Source organism: Lepisma saccharinum, chromosome 8 (genome assembly GCF_977018435.1).
Source record: "Lepisma saccharinum chromosome 8, izLepSacc3.1, whole genome shotgun sequence".
NCBI lineage: Eukaryota > Metazoa > Arthropoda > Insecta > Zygentoma > Lepismatidae > Lepisma > Lepisma saccharinum.
The window spans coordinates 43,397,686-43,420,111 of NC_139236.1; the positions used below are offsets into that span (position 1 = coordinate 43,397,686).

Below are 22,426 nucleotides of genomic sequence, written 5' to 3' on the forward strand. Positions count from 1 at the left end.
AAGGACATATTTAAGCATATTTGACCATTTCTACGTTATAGAGCTTGTTTTGATAGATTTTCGGCCATATTCATCATATTTTAGCTTTTTCAAGGAATATACAGCCATTTTCGAAGTGGATTCGTTTTTACTCCCATGTTCACTCAAGTTGTTGATTTTTTTACAATTATACGTCCCAGTTTATTTCCTGATAAATGTGGAAAACCAGTCTCCTCTTCTATTGGAATGAAATGAGAAAATGGAATTTTGGGGCAAAATAACTCTGAGAAAATGTTTGTTTATTGTTGAATTTGTTTGAAGTGCAGATCACTGTTTATTTTCTGCAAAATTATGAGAATGAGAAGTACCTTCCTTTTTCTAGTGCAAGGCAATCAATTTTATTTGAAAATTTACAGAAAGTATTAATTGTACATTGCAACTGAGGGCTCATAAAGTGAACTAAAAATAGTATGTGAATATGTCTCAGCATGTTAAATATTGATGTCCGAAAAAGTTCAGTTGTAAGGGCATATTTTTCAAATTATAGTGCATATTTTTTTTAATTTTAGGTCATAAGAGCATTTTTTTATTTTGCATATTTTGATGATTTTTAGGTCATAAAAATCCTAGCCCTACTTACAGTATAGCTGACTGACCCCACCACGCACGCACACACACACACACACACAGACAGACAGTAAGGTTTTGATTGATTGAATTAGTGTTTTAAGTCCACTTTATGCACAGTAAGACTAATTGGGACTGGACCTACAGCTTTAAGTGGGATCCGAACCACTATGTGCCTCCACCGGGTATCGAACCCGGGACCCCTTGATTACAAGGCAACGACGACGCACAACTGTGTCCGAAAGGTGAAAGACCGTACTTGAAGCGAGCATCCTCGGAGAATGGTCTTGCAGGGCGGTTTAGAAGTCGTGGACTGGAAGTGAAAGTCTTTCGAATTGTACATTGACTGCAGCGCCAAATACGATCAGTAGATAAAACAGAGGACGCGTTGTTTTCCCCGCGTTTTAAACACTTGTTTTTCATTATATAAATCAGATAGCATTTTCAAATGTTCTTATACATACATTTCCACACATTAGAAGAACTTCAACCAACAACAACTTGGCCTGTAACGTACGGTATATTTAACCTGTGTTGCTGGCGTTCTACCTTCATGATTTGAAACAAATGAACAACGAGTGTAGAAATCACGTGATCAAGTCAGCAACGATCCGTACTCCGAGCTGTGGTCTCGAGTGTTCGTGTACTTCACGCTTTCGAACTGCACTAGGTGACGTCACTTCCGTCAAGGTACTTCAAGTCTGTACCTTATGGACACAGCCTGAGACTGACTGACTGAGTCCGGTTTTTCACAACGTGTGGAGGATATCAAGACGCACAACTTTTCTCGGTAACGTTTTGACCGTTCATGGTTGCCACTGTCGTCAATTTTTTCTGTTGGATATCGTAATCAAAGGGATAATATGCCACACGGACAGCATCGCCAGCAGATATATTGACAATGTGAAGACGCTTTATTTAACCCTTCCCCCCTCAAATAATATACGTATTACCACCTACGCATTATGCAGTTCTTCCTATTTTACACTTTCGCATTGAAGAACGGTTTGATACGTTTTGTGTACAAGTCCTCACACTTCAGAGGACGGCTCTTGTCTAAATTGGTTACACAATCTCCAGTGTTGTCGTTTTCCGAGAGAAAAAAAAATAGATGACAGTGGCAACCGTGAATCTGTGATGCGTGACTAGACCTCGGATTTTAGGTTTTCAACATATTTTTTTCCTTTGCAGGTAAATAAGAAATAACAAGTTATATCGGCGTTTCATAAAAAAAAAACGAAACAACTGACTAAGTTTTATAGTGCCTAAAATAACCTATTTTGCTTGTTAGAACCTATTTTAGGTTCATGTGCCTAAATTAAACATTTTTTTAGGTTTTTGTATTTTTTTTTAGGTTTTACAGGATTTTTATATCTCTCAGAGGTATTTACTAGGTTTGATGGCGAAATAATTCAATGACTGGCGTGTTTGAAACAGTTTCACCCTACTTTTTTTTTTTTTTACCCCTGCACTATAGACTCTTAATGCTAAGCCTTGCCTATTAAGATAAAGTAAACTGTCCTTGCCCCCCCCTCCCCATTCTCAGCTTCGCACCCAATCGTCTCTACTGCCTGCACAGCCCCAAGTGCAAACTTCTGATCTGTGCAGCCTTGCTCACTCTCATGTCAGTTTGGTCCTTTTTGGCATTCACGCCTTGCGAAGTAATATTTCAGCACTCAAATTAGCACTACTGACTATGTTTCTGTTCAAAGATAATTTTCAGCACGTGAAATGATCCTCACAGACAAAAGGTGGAGTTTGAGTGTGGATAACGCAAAAAGATTCATGGTGGTCACTAGGACCGTGACAAATTCCTGGTTTTCAAGGTGAACTTTCCAAAGATTCAAGGATACAAGCAGATGTTTTCGCTATTCCAACCTTACGTATTACCGACTCTCACCTTCCCTTCACACACACAAAAATATTGACAATATAAAGGGTTTGTATGATTCCAATGTAACAAAAAATTTACCTAATCAACTTCAAGATATATTATTTTGTAATAATCTTCCGTTTGTCAGATAGATTGTTCTGTAAAAGATACTAACAAAGTAAACGGATTGAGAATTTTTTTCCTGTATAGCTTTCTTTATCATCCTCAAAAAATTAATGAAATAAAAGCTAAACTGGGAGAAACTTGCCTCAGGGCATTTATAAACATGTATAAATTTAAAGGGATCTGGATTAATAAAAGTTGCAATTTTTCACATCTACGGAGAAAAAATGGAATAGAGAAAACATCCGCTTGTACCTTATTTCATGTCTTGCCAAAATTCATGAATAATTTCCAGAGCCAATAATTCACGCATAATTTCCGGAGCCAATAATTCACGTGTAATTCCCGGAATTCAAGGAATTCCAAGTGAGTAGCCACCCTGATATTGTGCTGCAAATTATACATATGTAATTCATTTTTCATATCAACAAGTAACTTTTTCTAACAGCACAAGTGCAGCATTATAATAATTTGTAGATCATTTTGAAAATGATATAAAGAAATGAAAATTTGTTTAGAAAATTAATATTTGGTTAGTACGGTTCTTGTGAAATTTTGTTTTTAACGATTGTATCTAATCAGTATTTTTCAGGAATTTTGTACCAAATTAAGTCTTTTTGCCACGCTTTTCAGGATTTTTAGAGCCTATTTTAAGGTTTTTAGAACCTATTTTCGGATTTTTAGAACCTATTTTAGTAGTGTTGCTCACGGGACGGGACATGTCCCGTCTCGTCTCGTTTTCGAGACGAGACACGAGACGGGACAAGCCTTTTGAAATTCGAGACGGGACGAGACGGAATGCCTTTCTCGTCTCGTTTTCGAGACGAGACACGAGACGGGACGGGACGGCTTTTGAAAAGTCTCGTCTCGTCTCGAATGTCTCGAAAAAATAAAAGCAAAATATTTAATCAGTTGCAAATACTTGTTTGCTTGGAAAAAGGTATTTCAATTAGAAACGTTGATAAGCGTGTGTTAAGTCAAAAGAAGACTATTCTAGAGAGAGGAATGAATAAATGAATACCTAAACTGATTTTCAATACTCTTTCGAAACACAGGGTTACTCCCCATTTTTATTTTTCAATTCATTCCAGGTTAATAATTTTATGTTAAGATAGTACTCCAGATACTAATACAATTCTGAATAAAATAAGTAAAAGGGCAGGTAGAGAAGGTGGAAGGAGGGGCCAAAAGATCGTGGAGTATCTGAGTCCGAGATTTATCTTGTAAACATAGTCTCAGCTCTATAGGTTGGAAAGATAAACGGACCGACGGATAGGGTTTATTATTATTATTATTATTTAATTTTTACATCAAAGGGTGTACAGAAGTGAATGTTATTAGGAAGTAGGAAAAACATTGTGGGAAACATGGCAGTACAAATTGATAAGGAGTTGTTGGGAAAGTTATTAAGGAGTCCAAGATATTAGCAAGACTAAGAGAAAGATATAATTAGGGACAAATAATCTTGCATTATCCCACTCAGAACAGCTGAGAGCTGAAGGAGGAGAAAATACGGGAAATGTGGAAATAAGTAATTTGGTGATTTTAGTGTTTACAGGGAACCATGACAAGATTTTACCACGTGATTATTTGCACGGGTTGCGAAATTTTTAGAATGTTATGGAAATTTCGGAAATGTCTGTTGAGAAAATTCTTGTTGTTTCCCTCAGGCATTCTACAGGTGGTTGGATTCGATTTTTTTACATCCGTTTGAAGATTATTTCCAATGCTTTTTTTTTATTTATTTATTTCTTATTTAAGGAGACTACTATTCCTTGGATTGTAATAACGAAATACTGAGCCTGATATAGATTAGATTTCAAATGAAGGAAGTGCGCTAAGTTCTGTATAATCGTCGGAGAAGGAAACGTTGTTCTATGGGGACTCCCCGATGGTACAGTAGTAGCGTCGTCACCTTGTAATCAAGGAGTGCCGGATTCGATACCCGGTGAAGGAACATAGTGATTTGAATCCCACTTTAAAGTGTGGGTCCAGTCCCGATTAGCCTTTCTGTAAATCAGATGAAGGAATGTTGTAGCTGTTCTTTTTATTCTGTGAATTTAGTTCCTCACTGACAGAGGTTTCGCTTTGAACAATGGACACCGTTGCTTCAGGGGGTAAACACCAAACATAGGGGCGAGGTTGACCTGCAGTAGCGGGTAAGTGCCATAAATCCAGGCCTAAAGTAGGAATGAAGGTTGATGCAAGGGAGGTCAATAAAAATTCTGTAATTTGCTTTGCTTGCTGAGAGGAAGTTTTGCAGGAAAAGCTGAAAAGGAAAACGGCAGACTTTGAATGAAAGAGGGACAGTGAACACAAGTTCTTTGTATTATTTGCCGACAGACAAGCTTCCATTTCGAAGGTGAGGCTATCAGCAGCGAAGTTATTAGAGAGTTGGAAGCAGTGACGACACCAGAAGAGGCAGGGGGACGCCCCATGTCAGACCCTTCGCCACCCCCCCCCCCCCGGGCCCTACAACTGAAGTTAATTAAATATCGAATAATAAGAGAGTTCATTTATAAGAGTACGAAGATTTTCACCTTTTCAAAGTGTTGTATTCTGCATGATATCACTTTCCTGCTTATAATACCAACTTGATTAACAAATATTAATTTGTTTAGTGTATATATATCTATGAGTATGTGACTTTCCTTCAAGATTCGAGCGCCGACCTGGGCATAGGTGATTTCTCATTCATTTATGTCCTGTAATAGCCGAGATTAACCTAAGTTTTAACCAGTTTTAAGAACTGGGAAAAAGTGTTGAATGTGGATGGTTTTAAAACATCACGAATATTTTCAGGACCACAAGACATCATCTGTAGTACGGGCAAATTATTCTAATCGTGGTCGTTAGTGACAACGCTAATTATTAAAAGACGTTCAAAGTTGATTCAAGATTTGGTTGGTTGGTTGATTTGGTGTTTGAAGTCCACTTTATGCACAGTAAGGCTAATCGGGATTGGACCTACAGTTTAAAGGGCCTCCACTGGGTATCGAACCCAGGACCAAAGGTGATCGAAGAAAACCCGACACTACATGTCAGTTGTTGTGGATTCATCGCGGTTTCTTACTATTCAGGGACTTGAATTTCGAGATGATGAGTCTGAGGAAACCGTAGCAAAGGGAATTTCTTCGATACTCTTGAAGTTAATGAGGGGATATTATTTGGAAATGTATTGAACGTGAACCTTAAAATGCAAATTACACTTAAAATTCGATTTAAAACTTATCGCGGGCAGGTAAAAGAATGCTTATTAGGATTTGCCACTCTTCAATCATTGGATGCAGGTTCGCTCTTTCTCGTACATATCAAAATCGTAGAACTTCTTCCCATGAACCCCATAGGCGCCTGTAATTGTGTAGCACAGACATACGTTGGAGTGGTAGAGTAAGAGTAAGTATTGCCAGGGTCAGAATATTTCTTGAATTATGAGATAACTGTAACCTTTGTCTGATTTCTTTATCCTGTGATAACATTTCCCTGAAAGGTGAAACACAAATTTTGCCCAAAACTCTTCAGCATTACGAAGATGGTTGTCCTTAAAATCTTTGAAAAGGTTTGCTCGAAACAGCATGCTGGATGCAAACTGCCTCATTTGGCTGTTCTTGCCATTGAGAAGAAATGTCAAGTCCTGGACGTACCAAAGGTGGGCAATGTGTTCTCCAAAGCACATAGAGCAGAATTCTCCTACAGGAGAAGTGCCTCACATTGTTTCTAATACTTAAGAAGATTCATTTCTTCCAACGTCACGTTTATTTTGCAAGAAAATTAAACTCTTCGAAGCATTTTTTCGTCATTTATATTAATATCTTATAACTAAAATAGTTATATCAGTAGTTTCATCTCAAGAAAGATGATGAATTATAAAATTATGATTGTCTTCCAATATTGAAATAGGCCACTAGAGACAACGCAACTTATCAATAAAAAAGAATTAATGTCTTTATTAAAACGAATCATGTGGAGATAAACTCGTAATCAAGAAGTAAATTTAGGCAGTAAACGTCCACTCTAAATAAAAGACAAACACAAAACACCATACATGAATATAATAATAATAATAATAATAATAATAATTATAATAATATTAATTATTATTATTATAAGTATTATTATATATGTATATATATGTGTAGTGTTTTCGGGCGTTTTAATGTGACTGCCCCCTTATAATATTTTGTTGCCAGCCTTCCGCCCCCCTCCAGTCACATTTCCCTGGCGCCGTCACTGGTTGGAAGTAAATTTATTAGGACGAGGAAAGTAACATTAGCTGTTGACAGTGTTGCACCAAAGGACGTGATGTGTGCTACTGTTTGTATAAATTATAGGAAATTTAAGCAAAAAATTATAATTGTTGAGACTTGAGAGTTGTTTCCTTCATTTGATCGTAGGAAGAGGTTTTCTGAGACAAAGTGGGATTATTTTACACATACATGAAAAAGGGTGGTTGTTTAAAGATAGAAACGTATTTTGCACATTTTTTAAAAGTTCAGATAAAACTAGAATTTAGCCTTACTCTTATGAAAAGAAATAACGCAGTACAGGGAAAGAATAACTCTTCACATTTCTCGCACCTGGTGGGATGCAACCCAGATGCACAAGAGTATTGCAGGAAGTCTATGAACGAGGATGAAGAGGGATATGTGAAATTTGACTTAGCTGCGGGTGAATTAGTGGGTTCTAATATTCTTAAGGTTGATATTGGGTTTTAAGTCCACTTGATTCACAAATAGGCTAAATCGCGAACCGACCTACAGTTTAAAGTGCGATCCGATCCACTTTGTGCCTCCATTGGGTATCGAACGCGGGGACCCTTGATTACAAGACCTCGACGTTATTACTACGTAATCGGGGAGGCACCCAATTTACGCAAATATGTTGATTCCAATAACACGTTATATGTATAATCTGATAATGATGCACTTTTGATGCATCTAAACATATTTTTTGCAACTATAGCATGTCTAAAAGAATCATTGAAGTTGGGATTTTTATAACTTCAGGAGGCACGGCTCTGTAAATGTGCGATATAAAATATATGCAAGTTTGCCTTCCATACGTGGTGGTTTTGTCACGTTTCTTCGCTTCGTACAACATACACTTTTGCAGGAACGGCTGCTTGCATCCTCCTGGGGCTTTGCTCTAGCTAAACAAAAATATATTTCTTTAGCATAATCGAGGGTTACTTTTTTATGCCGAACAAGGATTTTATTGCGATCATACGGCTTTGAATGACAGTATCAATGAAGATTTATGTACACTACTACTTATAATAATGAGAATAAAATATTAATCAGGAATTTTATTTTTCGTCAAGTGGACTTAACATCCTTTTTTGTTATTTAGCAAATATTCAATTCATCACCTTTTTTGACATTAAACTTCTTGCCAGGACAGTTGTTTTTATGCAAATTTATGCGATCTTAACTACACGTAAGCTAGATATTAGCTAATATTCGTGCTGTTATATTACTATTCTTCTACAATCTTTGTAACATTTCATGTAATAACAATAATAGAATTGATTAATTTACATATTCAAGTGAATAAACCTATGAATTATATTAATGTATTAATTTAAACATTTGCTTAATTGTTGTCGTTAATGTTATTATTATCATTTTTTCTGAAACACTTGGCTCGGACACTCTCCCCCGACATATATTTCTAGATGCGTGCCTGCCGAAGGATAAATTAGATCAAGCGGTGGTGGTATCTGACTTAGAGGCTAAAGAGAAAACAAAGAAGTATGTGCGTCATAAGCTGAGCATAAGAAACAGCACAATATCACAAAGAAACACTTTTTGAAACTTATGTCATAGAAGATGTTTAACAATATTAAAAACAATAAATGCTTTGTATTTGTAATATACTAAGTATTGAAATTTTAAATAGTCTTTTGTGTTCGTACTACACATTTAAAAACTTTTTTGTTGCTCCCGAGCGCCAAGCTTAGAATTTAAAGAAGAAATGTACATTTTCATAGTGCACGGAAGTTCGACATTCAGAAAGAAAGAAGGTTTAGTGCAAAACATTTCAAAACTTCCAAAAGGTATAGCAGTAATGAAAAGAGCACTCTTGTATGGAAGCCAGAAAAACCACAAGGTAGATTTCATAAGATACCTAGCAATCAGTAACCAACAAACTGCATTTTTAATATTAATGTCCTCATGATTAACGAACCTTATTTATTCTCACCACGCAATGGGTAAAATATTTGGAGCTTTATCCCACTTTCCGGAAAAATATTTCGTGTTTCTGCTACTTTTGACTTTTGTTGGCATGATATCCCGGATCACTTTTACGAGACGAGACAAAACGAGACGGGACGAGACGAGACGGGACAGAACCCTTCGAGACGGGACACGAGACGGGACAAACGAATATTTTCGAGACGAGACACGAGACGAGACAGCATTTTCACGAGACGGGACGGGACAGACCAAAGTCTCGTCTCGTCTCGTCTCGTGGGCAACACTATATTTTAGGAACCTAAAAGCACAATTTTTAGAACCTAAAAATCCGAGGTCTACTGATTACATGTACAGAATACAAATGCTATTTTCGGAAGGATCGTGGAGATCGAAACGAGACCTCAAATTGTTCTGAAACGTCACCAAAGGAAGAAATACAGGGTTTTCCAAGAGTCCTTCCCACATTTAAATTCACTATAACTTTGTAACGAACAGAGATATTTCAGTGAAATAAAGTTTGTACTTCACAATGGTCTTTAAAGTTTTACCTGGCAGCTCATATTGATGTATGAGGATTAGTCGATAAATACGGTACGAAGGATATGCAGTAGGATTCGAATCCTAGATCGGATATCCAAATCCAATAATCCGTTATAATACCGCCAATCTATACTCTGTTCCGGGTATCTCTGGAGGAAGAGAACGAAAACAAGTCTGCGCAACTAGTGACGCGAGACGGCTCGAACAATGAGCACGGGAGAGGGAGCAGGATTACGTGGAGCGGGGGGCGACTTACAGCAGTTACCAGCCTTCGCAGCAGCGTGTGCTGCTTCGCTTCGCCCATTCACTTTCTCTCCCCTCTCTGCCGCTATGCGTGGTCTTGCCCCGCAAATTCCCGGGATAAAATATAGTAGACTAGAATGGGCACGACTCATGAAACATTTTCATATGTAGTAGGTAGACGTTACCGTAAATGCGGTTCGTCTGAAATAATAATAATAACAATAATTAAAGATTTACGAAGAGTAGAATATAAAGAGGGTAGCCCACTTTTCAATGTTCGTCTTTGTGTTACTAATAGGCGTATCCAGAAAGTAAGTTTCCCACACGCCCACAGGTGGCAGGCCATGCGTATTGAAACCGGTTTTGCGCATGCGCGAGAGGCACATGCCCTGGCTAGTGAATATCCTGAAAGTCCTCAGTAGCGTCGCGGCAGCGATGAAACATGGCAGCTCTTATTCCATCTCCCGCCGCGTGCGAGGTTCGTTCGGTGATCAAGTTCTTGAACGCACAAAACATACAGCCGATCGAAATTCATCGTCAGCTGTGCCAGGTGTATGGGCCAGACGTCATGAGCAAGCAGATGGTGCGTCGTTGGTGCAGGACATTTACTGAAGACGGCAAAATGTGCATGACGACCAGCGCAGTAGGCGGCCATCGGCCATTATGGACGAGCTTGTGGAGCAGGTGCAGCAGCGCATATTGGAGGATCGTCGCGTCATGATCACGGAACTCAGCAACCGCAGATTTCTCGGTCGTTTTTGCACGACATTGTTACCAAACGCCTCTTGTTCCGGAAATTGTGTGCCCGGTGGGTTCCGAAACAACTGACGCCCGAACACAAAGGAAAACGCATGATCACGGCGCTGACATTTCTGCAGCGTTACCATGATTATGACGATTTTCTCAACCGGATCATCACAGGGTATGAAACGTGGGTTGCATACAGCACCCCAGAAAGTAAGCATGGCGTCATAGTGGATCTCCATGCAGGACGAAGTTCAAATAGACTATGTCGGCGCGAAAAGTAATGTGCACGGTGCTCTGGGACAGACAAGGCATTCTGCTCATCGAACTTCTACCCAGAGGTGAGACTGTGAACGCTAACCGTTACTGTGAAACACTGGGGACATTGCGACAAGCCATTCAGTATAAGCGACGCGGTACTCAGTGTCGGGGTGATCTTGCTGCACGACAATGCGAAGTCGCATATGGCTAGGCGCACTGCATCCCTTCTGGACAGGTTCGGTTGGGAGGTGTTCGATCATCCATCGTACAGCCCGGATCTCGCTCCCAGTGATTACCACCTGTTCTTGCACCTGAAAAAGTTCCTGTCCGGTCAACATTTTCACAGCGGCGAAAAGGTTCAGACGGCTGTTACACAGTGGTCGGCGCCCAGGCGGCGGACTTCTACGACGCAGGTATACAGAAGTTGGTCCCAAGCTATGACAAGTGCCTGAATTCCGGCGGGATTTATGTTGACAAGTAAATGGACAAGTGCTGTATCTGTGGCAATAAATCATTGAATGAAATAATGTTTCCTTTTTGTGCACGACCCCAGGGAAACTTACTTTCTGGATGCGCCTAATATTATTTTCAAAAGAGAGAGAAATGACTTCTGTTTTGTTTCCTTTACCTTCGCCTGTTTGTTTCTTTTCTTTTTTGTCTGTCCCTTTTTCATCTCGCTTGAATTCTCATCATGCTTCGGATACCTGCAGATGACCGTCCTTAATGAGAGGAAATGACAATTAAATTCGCGATTTCTTGGACGCCGTAATAACGCGTTGCCCCGTCTTCCAATGCACCCAGGAAGTTTTTCCTCTTCAGTTCAGGCGAGTCTAATTTCTTCCCCCTCTGCGATGGTCACATTGTTATCTTGTTTGTCGAATGTGTGTGTGTGAGTGGGGGTGTTAATATACCATCCCCTTCTCTTGTCAATTACCGAATTGATTCGGATTCTGGGCACGGACTTGATAGAGAAGTATGCTTTTACCCAGCTCATGTCCTTCTTTGGGGCAGGAATGCATGAACGGCGTGTTTTATACAGGGTCTTCCACAAGAAGTATCCGAAATTTGGGAGCATGCTCTACGTGTCATTTTTTAATTACAAACGCGATTAAGCGTGGACGACAAAGTAAGTTAGGAGACTAACCTATACGTATCTGAAAAATGCAAATCAACCTGACTTATGGGAGGTTATTGAATTCTACTGACAAGAATAAAAGTAAGACCGGAACACAAAAATTTCTCATTTTCGAATGTGTTGAATTCCTCGCAAATATGTTCTACTCGGTTCCTAAATTAGTCAGAAAGCGGAAACATAAGTGTAGAATTTGTATTATTCACTAAAAAAAAACACACACACACACACACACACACACACACACATACACACATACACACATACATACATACATACATACATACATACATATATATATATATATATATATATTCAAAGAATGTGTAACCCTAATTGCTGTATCTGAGGAGACTTATTTAAATTATTGGCCTGTGGTGCTCTCTAGCTGACTTTGAGTTTCGCGAGAGACCTGCTCACATTCTAATGAAATGACGTAAACAGCAGTTTGAGAGAGATCATTGTTGTGGAAGGAGTGTTGGGCAGAGTGAGCGCAGAGCTCACCAGCGACCTATTACGTTTTTTTTTAAAAAAAATTTTTTTGGGATAAATGCATTATTTAGTCAATACGTCTACGCTGTTTCTAGCAGGGGCGATTCCTTTACACTTGCTTCCAGTTCTCTACTTTTTAGGAGTTTAATAATAATGCGCGTTTTAATATACGTAGGTTGAGGTTTTTAAGATCCAGCGAGGAAGCATCGAGGGGTTCCTCAATCAGTGGTCACAACCCCATCAAAATGGTACTAAACGTAGCACAGTTTGATCTTCGATGGCCCCTAGCATCCTGCTTTTGGCATAATGGTCAAATCTAGTATAATCTGCAAACGCGAGTCCCTGAGAGAGGGAAATCGAATTCAAAGGAATAGGTTTTCAGGAAATAGAAATAAAATTACGTCCAAATACCATACCATTCTCTATCTTTTCTTTATCCTGTCGATTTTATTCCTGAGGAGATTTTACGGCAGTAAATCGATAGAAGGTTGGTAGTATACAAACCATTTTCTCAAACAGTTTCAAGTTCTATGCTGAACCCATTTCGTTTGTTGAGCCATTCTACACAATTTTGTGTAGTGAATAATAAGTAACGCAAGTTCAATACTCGAAAAGTATATGCATAATTGAACTTAAAACTGCAGTTATCCGAAAAAAAGTAATTAATAATAAATCCTAGCACAATTTAGAAGCATTTAGCATAATTTTAGAGTTTAAGCAGCACTTTTTATTATCCTCAATCCACCGACAGGGAGAGGGGACAAAATCGAAATTCTTGAAAAATCTGAAATATCGTCAATACTATTTTCGTTGGTTTTTATAGGTTCACATTAAGAAATTGCATAGTTCAAGGGGACAATGCCCCTTGCCCTACCTTGTGCGTGGGCCTACAGGTAACATTCTAAATGCAATGGATAGTACGAGCGATTTGTGCGACTGTAATTGAACGCATTTTTCAAACCTTCCTCAGTTTACCATAACTTGTTCCTACACTTCAAAAAAGCAACAAGTCTCCATTGGTTTCTAGTGATTTTTTTTTAAATACCTATCTGATTTTTTTCGTGTTTATAGAAAATACGTAAAGTATCTAAGTGATTTTAAGTTATATCAGATTTGTGGAGCACAGATGGAACTGCCCCAGAGTTCTTCAGGGCAGCTTTGAAGACCATGCGCTTTTTGTTAGCGTTGACTTGTTTGAATAAATAAACATTTTGAAACAAAAATGTAATAAAGAAGAAGGGATATAATAAACAGATCTTTAGAAGTACAAAAATAAATTTAAAAAAATTAAAATGCTGTGAAATGTGCCTGAAAAGCAAGGGTGAGCGCCGCGCTCACCCGCGACCGATGACGTGACAAATGAGCGCGACCGATCGCAGCCTAAGATCACCTGGAAAACCTGATAAAAGTCAGGGAATTTGTTTTGTCAAAATAATGAGAACTGGCTTATGTAATGTTTTAAATGTCTCGGGGCAGCTCTTTTACCCCCCTTAATCTCTTCATGGGTAAGTCCAAGAAGCAGATAATGTCGTCCGTTTGAGGGAGCATATGGCTGATTAAGAATGCCCTTTATCCGTGTCCTGCGAATGGAAAGGTTTGTCGGAAACCTTTCCAATTAAGCAACGATCTGCATTGTGATCCTTTGCGTCTTTGTAGCTTTGAGGAGCAGGTGCTGATAGCAGAATATCAGTGTTAAGTAGATCACGTCAGGTGCTAATGTCGGATCATTGGTGGTATTGCTATGTTTCCTTCCTCATTGGCCCTTCTGGGTGTGACGTTTGTTGAGAACTAGATTTAGACTTCATGAAACTCTTGGTCATGTGGCCATAGTCACAATTTTAACAAAATTTTGTTGTAGTCATTAGCGGAATGCACTTTGAGCCGCCATATTGGAAAATGCCGTTCGAAAGCAATACTTAGCCTGCAGCTGGCGATGTGGGAACTTCCCGAGGCAGAAAATTCATTTTGCGCAGCTGACATTTTGATTTTGATAATCAATTTGGAAGAAACTGTAGGTCAATATACAACTTACCGTATATCAGTGGAAAACATGAAATGTTCTTTTCATTTTTATTTTACTGTAAAAAGTTATCGAATGAAGAACTATTTTTTTTCAGTAGTAGATTTTCATTTTTTTAAAAAAAAATGCGTGGAACCTTTACAGTGTGAAGAAAATTTTGTAATGACAAACAAACTTTTGTCTTAAAATGATCTTTAAAACAAAAATAATTAATCTGATCATCCATTAAAAAGTTATAGGCTAAAGGGGCTTCTGGCCACTATTTTCAAATATGCTGGTCAAAGTTAATTCCGCCCATACCTTCATCGCTTAAATCACTAATTAGCTATTAATATCAAATATACTAAGTTCCAAACTTTTGAAGGTTCTTGAATTACAAATTCCGAAATTTTCGTCCACATTGCCGTAATATTAACATAAATTCAAATCTCGAAATGGCTATAGCCATTGATATCCCATATATACGTTCATTCAAAAAATCCTTGAGCTTTTATTATTTTTTTAACGTGCAAGCGCATGTAAACTGTAAAGGTAAAATTGAACCCTCTCCAATTGAAAAATAACGTATCGGCAAAAGCATCGGGCGTCAAACAGAAATCATTATTTGTCTCATCGTTGCTATCAACCATCGGCTACAAATATCGTGGAAAGAGGGAGCGTCCAGTCCTCTTCAGTAGTGAAACAGGACGCTTCACTAGGCATTGCCGGCCTTAACAAGATAATCGGGAGCAGGCCCATAGATGGCTCTTACACGGGAGATAATTAGCTGGGGACTCTCCTAGGAGAAGGAAAACCTTCGGCGAGTGACCGTCGAAGATATCTTTATTTTCCTTTCCACCTCTTCCCGTGGGAGTTTGAAGCCTTGAATCCCCGTTCTTTGCAGACGCTGTTGTGATCTTCGCTCTTCTAGAGCCAAATCTGATCCTTTGCACTGACACTTAAAATACTATCTCCAGGAGGAAATATGAACTCCAAATGCACTTCCAGTGTTTCTTCGATGTCCACTGTTTGTTCATACCTGTGAATTTGATGGTAATAATCGAATAACATTAGTTGAATTTCCTACTCACTTTAGTCCAACCGTAGGTCCGCTTCTTTCCCGACTGACGTTAGTTGAACCGTATATCACTCATTGATTAGAGACTGTATGGACCGCAGAGCAGAATTTTATGCAGTGACATTGTCGAGAAATTTAACCTGAGATGAACCACCCCGGTAATCGAAACAGAATCTCCCTTGCCGATGTCTTTTTCAATATGGAGAGGAGGAACACAACATTCCTATCGGCAGCACTAGAATTTAACTATAACTCGGAAGGTTTATCCTGAGAACGTTCCCGCCACTCCACGTTCTGCCGTCTGCCAGCCTAGCCGTCACGTGAGTGGTTCCACCCACTGATAGGAGCGCTGGAGACAGTACGTGCTCCGTTCTCTGCCAGCCAGAGCTCGCTATTCCTTTTGCGAGGGGAATTTGAACATATCGTTGCCAATATGCTGATTCCCACCCCTCCACACTGGAAATTATCAAATACTGCACTGCTTACATATGTCCCAACTGTACTGATGTTATTACTGCGCACGGTGTGAGCTGCTTCGTTCGCGTTTTATTTGGAACTTCGCATTGCGTAAAGTGATAGTGGCGTAAATAATTTGCCTGGAAATATTTATGCATCGCACTCTACTGGTTTCTTCCCGTAAACACTCGTGCTAAGCAATGTCATTGAAGATCCTTTCTGGTTGACTGATCCTACTATCGAAGGCAGGAAGTAGTAGGGAAATAATTCGCCTGAGATCGTCAGCTAGCCTGTTGAAAGAAACAAGTATTGTCAGTTCGCTAGCTAGTTCAGCGTCCATTAAGCTTAGTTTTGCCAGCAACACGCTTTGTTTTTTGCGTTCGAGCGTAAACGGTGACTGTAACATTGAGCTCTTGTTCGCAGGCCATCAAGCGAGACAAACGCTGAATGGAATTTTAGCGTGAATAGCAATGGAATGTACGGCCCGGAAGACATTTGGTAATCATTAGACGTGTGCTGTGACGTGGGGATAGTAAACATTCCCGCGTCCCGAGAAAGTTGATTGGGCTAATGGATTCCAGGTATCAGTGTGGGAGGCGAACTTCAGAATCTAAGGGCTAGATTTTAATTTAACCGTGCTAATTACTCGTGTTTAAGATGCGGTAGTCTACGTGGTTGCTTCCAAGCTGGTAACTTACATTGGAGCGGGACAGGATACGGAGGAAGCCAATGGAGAGATAGATTAAACTGGCCAACCAGTGGCGTGGTGCAAAGGCATACATGGAAGAGTTTTACGGGCCCAAACAAATCGCAGTTCCACCGCTTTAGTAATTTCCTATGTTATCAAACATAGGAATCTAGAATTTGGCTAAGTATCACCATATTTTAAATGGTTTTGAAAATGTTAAGTATGGTTCAGTAGGTGATCTGCAGATATATCCGGCTTGATATATAGATTGGCGGATATTGTATCTACCAGTTTCATTTGGTAACAATATCTGGATGCAGGCGCGCGAATACTCTGGAATCTCACTTGCTTTCGTAGCTGCAACACTGCAACTAGGCTCGCCAGTCTTCCTTGAAAGCTTGACACGAATCGTGGCAGTGGATGCGTTCATCCGGACAGGTTCCATTCAGGAGATGTACTGTGAGGAGCAAAACTAATAATGAACGATCTTCATGATTTTGTAAAATGTGGCTGTTTTGTAACAAAGTAATCCTGGACGCTATTTTAATGATATTGTCAACTTTTCGATTCTGCCCCCTACCAAAGTAGCTCCTCAAGTTACGTTCGTGTGCCTCTGTACAGTCAACGGCAAATATAATGGTACGCAAATTGTCCACCACTATTTTCATTATTTTTTTATTCTACATCCTGTGTTGTTTTAAGGAATGAAACTATGTTGGTTCGAAGCAGGCATTGTTCTCTGCTTATTGACGTCATTATTTCAGTTCATTATCATCACATTGTGTAATACAGACCGAATGAAACTGGTGGTGCACAATTTGCCTACTGTTTCTTTCGCCGTTGGGTGTACCATTCTCGTAAAGGAAGAGTTCACTTCGGCAGCGTGCTTGAAAACCTTAGAGTACCTTTTATACTCTAAGTTGAAAACCAAAACTATCTCGACAATGACAAGCAGTATTGCTGCAACTAGGAAACAAAATTTCCCTTTTACACCTAAATTTTCCCTTTATCTAAAAATTGGAATCGCGATTATAAAACTTCAATAACTGTTATTATTATTGTTTATTGTTATCATTGATGTGATTAGTAGCAGTGGTAGAATTGTTACTTCTACTGGTACACGACCACTACCTCACAGAAAACGTTAATTCTCAGAAGCCACAGATTAAGCTCAGAAATATTACGATTGAATGAATACACCGTGTATCAAAAAGAATCATCCGATTTAAAAGTTCTATATTTAGGAAACCAATGGACATAGAACCTTGCAGTAAGTTGTAAAATACATGTTGGAATATGAAGTTTCACTTACAATACGTTTTACGTTGTTGCAGGTAGGTACGTTCCGAAAATCTTAACGAAACGAATTTAACGAAGGTAACTGGGCTCATCGACCTAGTGAAACGAGTTATTTTCCAGACTTATGGGACGCTCTGGACGAAAGCGCAGGCGCAGCGTCCTCGTGGCGTCGAGCGGAAGGTATGTCCTTATGGCAGAAATAAACTCTACTGTGGGCATTCTTACTCATTTTAATCACATTGTAAGAACAGTTGAGGCACACTCGTCTTACGCATGTTGTTCACCGAACAAACCAGTCTCCTGGCCCGTGCGTTTGGTGAATCTCGTTCTTGCACGAGAAGCACGGAAAGCGACTTTTGGGACAGCATAACAAAACGCACGAGAGCACTTATAGGACGGCCATTTACCATAACTCGTTTAACGCGTTGAACTCGTGCGACTTTCGGAACGGGCGCCTGGTGCTGCTCACTCTTTAGTCCGCTTCAAGATAGCATCCCAACAACCGAAAGCTTTCTGCGTTCTCCACTTCAACAAATGTTGTCCGTTACAGTTGTGCAGTGTGAGTTTCGTCGTAAATACGGTGCTGCACCACCTACTGCTCATAGTATTCGACGTTGCACGCAGAATGCTGCCTGTTGCTGGGTTGCCATCCTGACGCGGACTAAAGAGTGAGCTGCACCAGTGGCACCTACCTGCAACAAAGTAAACCTTATTGCAAGCAAAACTTTATATTCCAGCATGTATTCTACAACTTACTGCAAGGTTCTATGTCCATTGGTTTCCTAAATTTAGCATTTTTAAATCGGATGATTCTTTTTGATACACCCTGTATAAAGAGGTAATAAGGAAGATTAGGAAAATATACGAAATGTGAACATTTTCACATAAATGAAGTTTATATTTGCTCACTAGTATTAATTGTGTTCCCAAGCTCTTTTTTCATCGTTATAGGGGATAAATCACGCGCGAAGACAATCTTAAGATTGGCTCTGCTCTGAGCTGTTAAGGAAAATAAACTTCCAAGTAACACCTTCTACAGCGAGGAGTACAACACCTTTGTACAGGTCATTCTCAAGGTTAAACATACACAAAACAAAAAAAAAACTCCAATCGTAGGAATTCAAGAATCGTTTAACTAGTTATTCCTAATACATGATTTGGATATATTCTTCGAATGTTGTTAGGCGCAAAATTTGGTGAAACACTAATTTATTGGATTTGACTCAAATGAATTTTAACTGTAGCTATTTATAATAAGTTATTACACCAATTTTAATTTTAACATTATATTATCTTTGTATGTTCAACATAAATGGGACTTCGTCCTGTGATGGACAAATAAATAAAATGAATTGAAGTGATCTGGATATCATGAATTTTCTTAATTCCCTTTTAGGCTAAATTTTTACCCTGCGCCGAGGGAAATTTCCCTTCAGTTGACAACAGTGACGACAATTCGATACGTTTAACGTATATTGCTCACTTCCAAACTCCTTTCAGCTTTCTTTGTGGGCGAAAGCAGTTGCCATTCACTTTCCCGTCAAGAGTAAAAGTCCGAGACACAGACCAATGCGTTGCAAGCCCTTTCCTCCTTCGCATCCTTAGCCACGCATCGAGAAAGGGGGCGAGGGGGAGGAGGGATCCTAATTGACCGATACCTGGAAGTACACTTTTGACCGCTCCCCGAGAGACTTGATATTCAATTCTGCCGCTGGTCGATATCAATGTCGATTCTTGGACATTCCAAAGTGACTTTTGTTTTCCTTTGTCTCCATAGCAACGACTCGAAACTCTGTAAGCTCCCATCACTTGAACACTTTTTTCCAGTTTGTTCTCTCGCCGAGATGAGATAAGTTCGAACTCCAGATGTCCGGCTGAGGGAGCTGGGGGGAGCCACAATCAGACCAAACTACGGAGTATATTGGCAACCAGAGTACCTCTTATTGAAAACGTCTTTCAAGGACTTGTAGCTCTTGTCTATAGTTTAGGCATGTATGGTATCTGCTTGTAAGCGGAGGATTTCGAGTTCGATTCCCGATTGGGGGTTACACTTCAGCGGTTCAGACCACACGTAGAATGGTTTGCCTCAGGTATACCTGAACCAACCTCGGCAACAAGTAACGATGTAAAGTAAATACAATCATGTATCATGCTGTTGATTTTTTTTCAACATTTCCAGATTTCGATTTTTTAAAATAAATAGTCTATTCCGTTTATTATTTAAAGTAAAAATGCCAGTAAAAAGGAGTAAAAGAAAGCTAGCAATATACTCGTACAAAAAAGCATCTACACTCTATAATTATAAGAGATTTTGGGATCAAATAACTTTAAAACAAACTTATTCTTATAAAAGTTAACATTTCTCAGGCTTTGGATCCAATTTGAAATGCAAACAGTTACCAATATCGTTCTTGCTTCCATCTATCTGGTTCCTAATTCATATATATATATATATATATATATATATATATATATATATATATATATATATATATCCTTTTGATGTCACATGAATTGTTATTTTTTTACTTATATCCTAATGCAAATCAACATCAATGTCTTAAATTGTTCATTCTTGAAACGGTTTAAGACATTGATGTTTTAACGACATCGAAACAAAATCTGAGGAAATAATATATCATACAAGCTAATCAGATTCAAACCATCTCCTTTGTGGAAGTCGTTCGTGTTCTTAAGGTACAATTTCTACATTCCATTGCCCTGTGGACATGTGCAGTGGCATTCTAAGGAAATATTTATGAAAATGCTTATTTGTGAAATATAGCACTGACTACCAAAAAAGAAACTGTGATCTGTTTTGGATCCTATCTCCATACGTGAACTCTGTACTGTTTATTCTTATTAAATTGATTTTAAAGTGTGATATGGTCTTCCTGCACATAATGCAAAGTGACTAGATTCATCCTAATGTGTATGCATCCATAGTGACGGAAAAAGTAAAATTTGGTTGCCTATGCATCAAGACTTTCATAGTTTATAACTGGCACTTCTTCAGGCATGCTGTATATGCACAATGCAACCTCTATTTCCACTTCCATTACAGGCAGATAATTTCATGATCTTGAACGTGTATGCTGACTGGTGGAGATTACATTTCTGATTTGCCAAGTGGGGTAATATGATTTTGCCATTAATATTAAAATGATTTTTGAAGTGTGATCTCATTTCAGCCCATCGTGATTTTTTCCCTGCAAAATTCATGCAATGAGGACTTCTAAACTTTTTTATAATAATGGTTTGATTTTCTAAGATCAAAATTTTGAAAATACCAGATAAATACAACTTACTTGAAATTGGTGTTTCTCACATATAATGTTAAGGAATATTAAAATAACTTTAATGAGAGGCCAGGCGAGTTCTCTATGGCCAGGAGTTGCAGATTTATTGATAATTTTGTACATACAAGCATGTAAAAAACATATCCTTCAAAAATAATTAAAAACCTGTAGTTTTTCATGAACTTAAATGGGAACTTTTAATATACAAGATCTGAAGTAAATCGAAATCATAGCAGACCTCTGGTTGATTCAATATGGAAGGAAAGAGATGCAGCTACCTAAAATATAGATTTCACATACTATGTGACTGTTGTGGTCATTTAGATGAAATATCAAACTGGTAGCTTTATTTTCTTCTCTTTTCAGTGAAGGAAGTGACTATGAGGATGAAGCATCTGAAGACAGCAAGTTTGCACGTTCCGTCGAGGATTCTAAGAAGTAAGAACCATATTTTGTTTTGCAATGTGTGCCAGTGTTATCAATGTCCCTTAAATTGAAACAATTTTGCTCTCTTCCTGAAAGTTTCGTCTTTCATGCTCTGTGTAAAGTATGCTGATATGAAGATTACTCTCTCTCTCTCTCTCTCTCTCTCTGTCTCTCTCTGTCTCTCTCTCTCTCTCTCTCTCTTTTTCTTTTTTTTTCTTTCCTTCTTTGTGTTTGTGAGTGTCACACTTCTTTGATTTGTAATGAAATGTGAGAAATTGGAAGTAAAAGCTGCCTTTGTGCACTTTTGTGACCAGCATAGATTGATTTTAAATTTTATCATATCCTGCTCAATTAATTTAAAACTTGAGTAAATTCAATATTCAGATGAATATATAATTTTCATTTAAGTTTTGTATTGTTCACATAGTAAATCATACGATATTATTAAAAATACTATCTCTGATGGTCACAAGACTAACTCATTATCCTGTACTTGTGGTGTTCATAACTTTAGTCAGCTGTACAAAAGACGGAAAAGATTTGAAAAAAGTTTCTTATGTACGAGGATTGGAACACATTAATGGGTACTCTATTGATATCTATCTGTACTTAATTTAGGCATTTATTGGTAACATTACTAACAGTGGGTTAAGAACCTGGGCTATCGCATCATATCATATTGTTGGAATGGACAAAAAATTGCTGGTGGATGTGTTATTTGTTTTGATGTTTCTCTGTGATTAAAAATATATACCTCATAAATAAAACATGGAAATATACACTGTCAGTAAGGAAAGGATTTCAAGAATTTCATTCTTATTTGCATAAATGAAAGGCCCATATTGTGAAATATTATGTAGGGTCTATTATTGATGAATAGACACTTGCAAACATCCATGCCCAGGCCGGGAGTCGAACCACTCCGCCACGAGGGCCGGAAATTTTGAAAGGAGTGTCTATTTTTACGAAC

At 38.6% G+C, this 22,426-nt stretch overlaps 1 protein-coding gene across 5 annotated transcripts in view; it reads left to right on the forward strand.

The window, feature by feature from the left end:
* Positions 1–22,426, forward strand: part of cyc (basic helix-loop-helix ARNT-like protein cyc) — a 241,675-nt gene that overhangs the window by 182,203 nt on the left and 37,046 nt on the right. For all 5 annotated transcript variants that reach the window (XM_083126560.1, XM_083126563.1, XM_083126564.1 and 2 more), the window contains one exon: positions 21,397–21,468. In XM_083126560.1, coding sequence (XP_082982686.1) covers positions 21,397–21,468 — 72 coding nt within the window. The remainder of the gene's footprint in view (positions 1–21,396; positions 21,469–22,426) is intronic.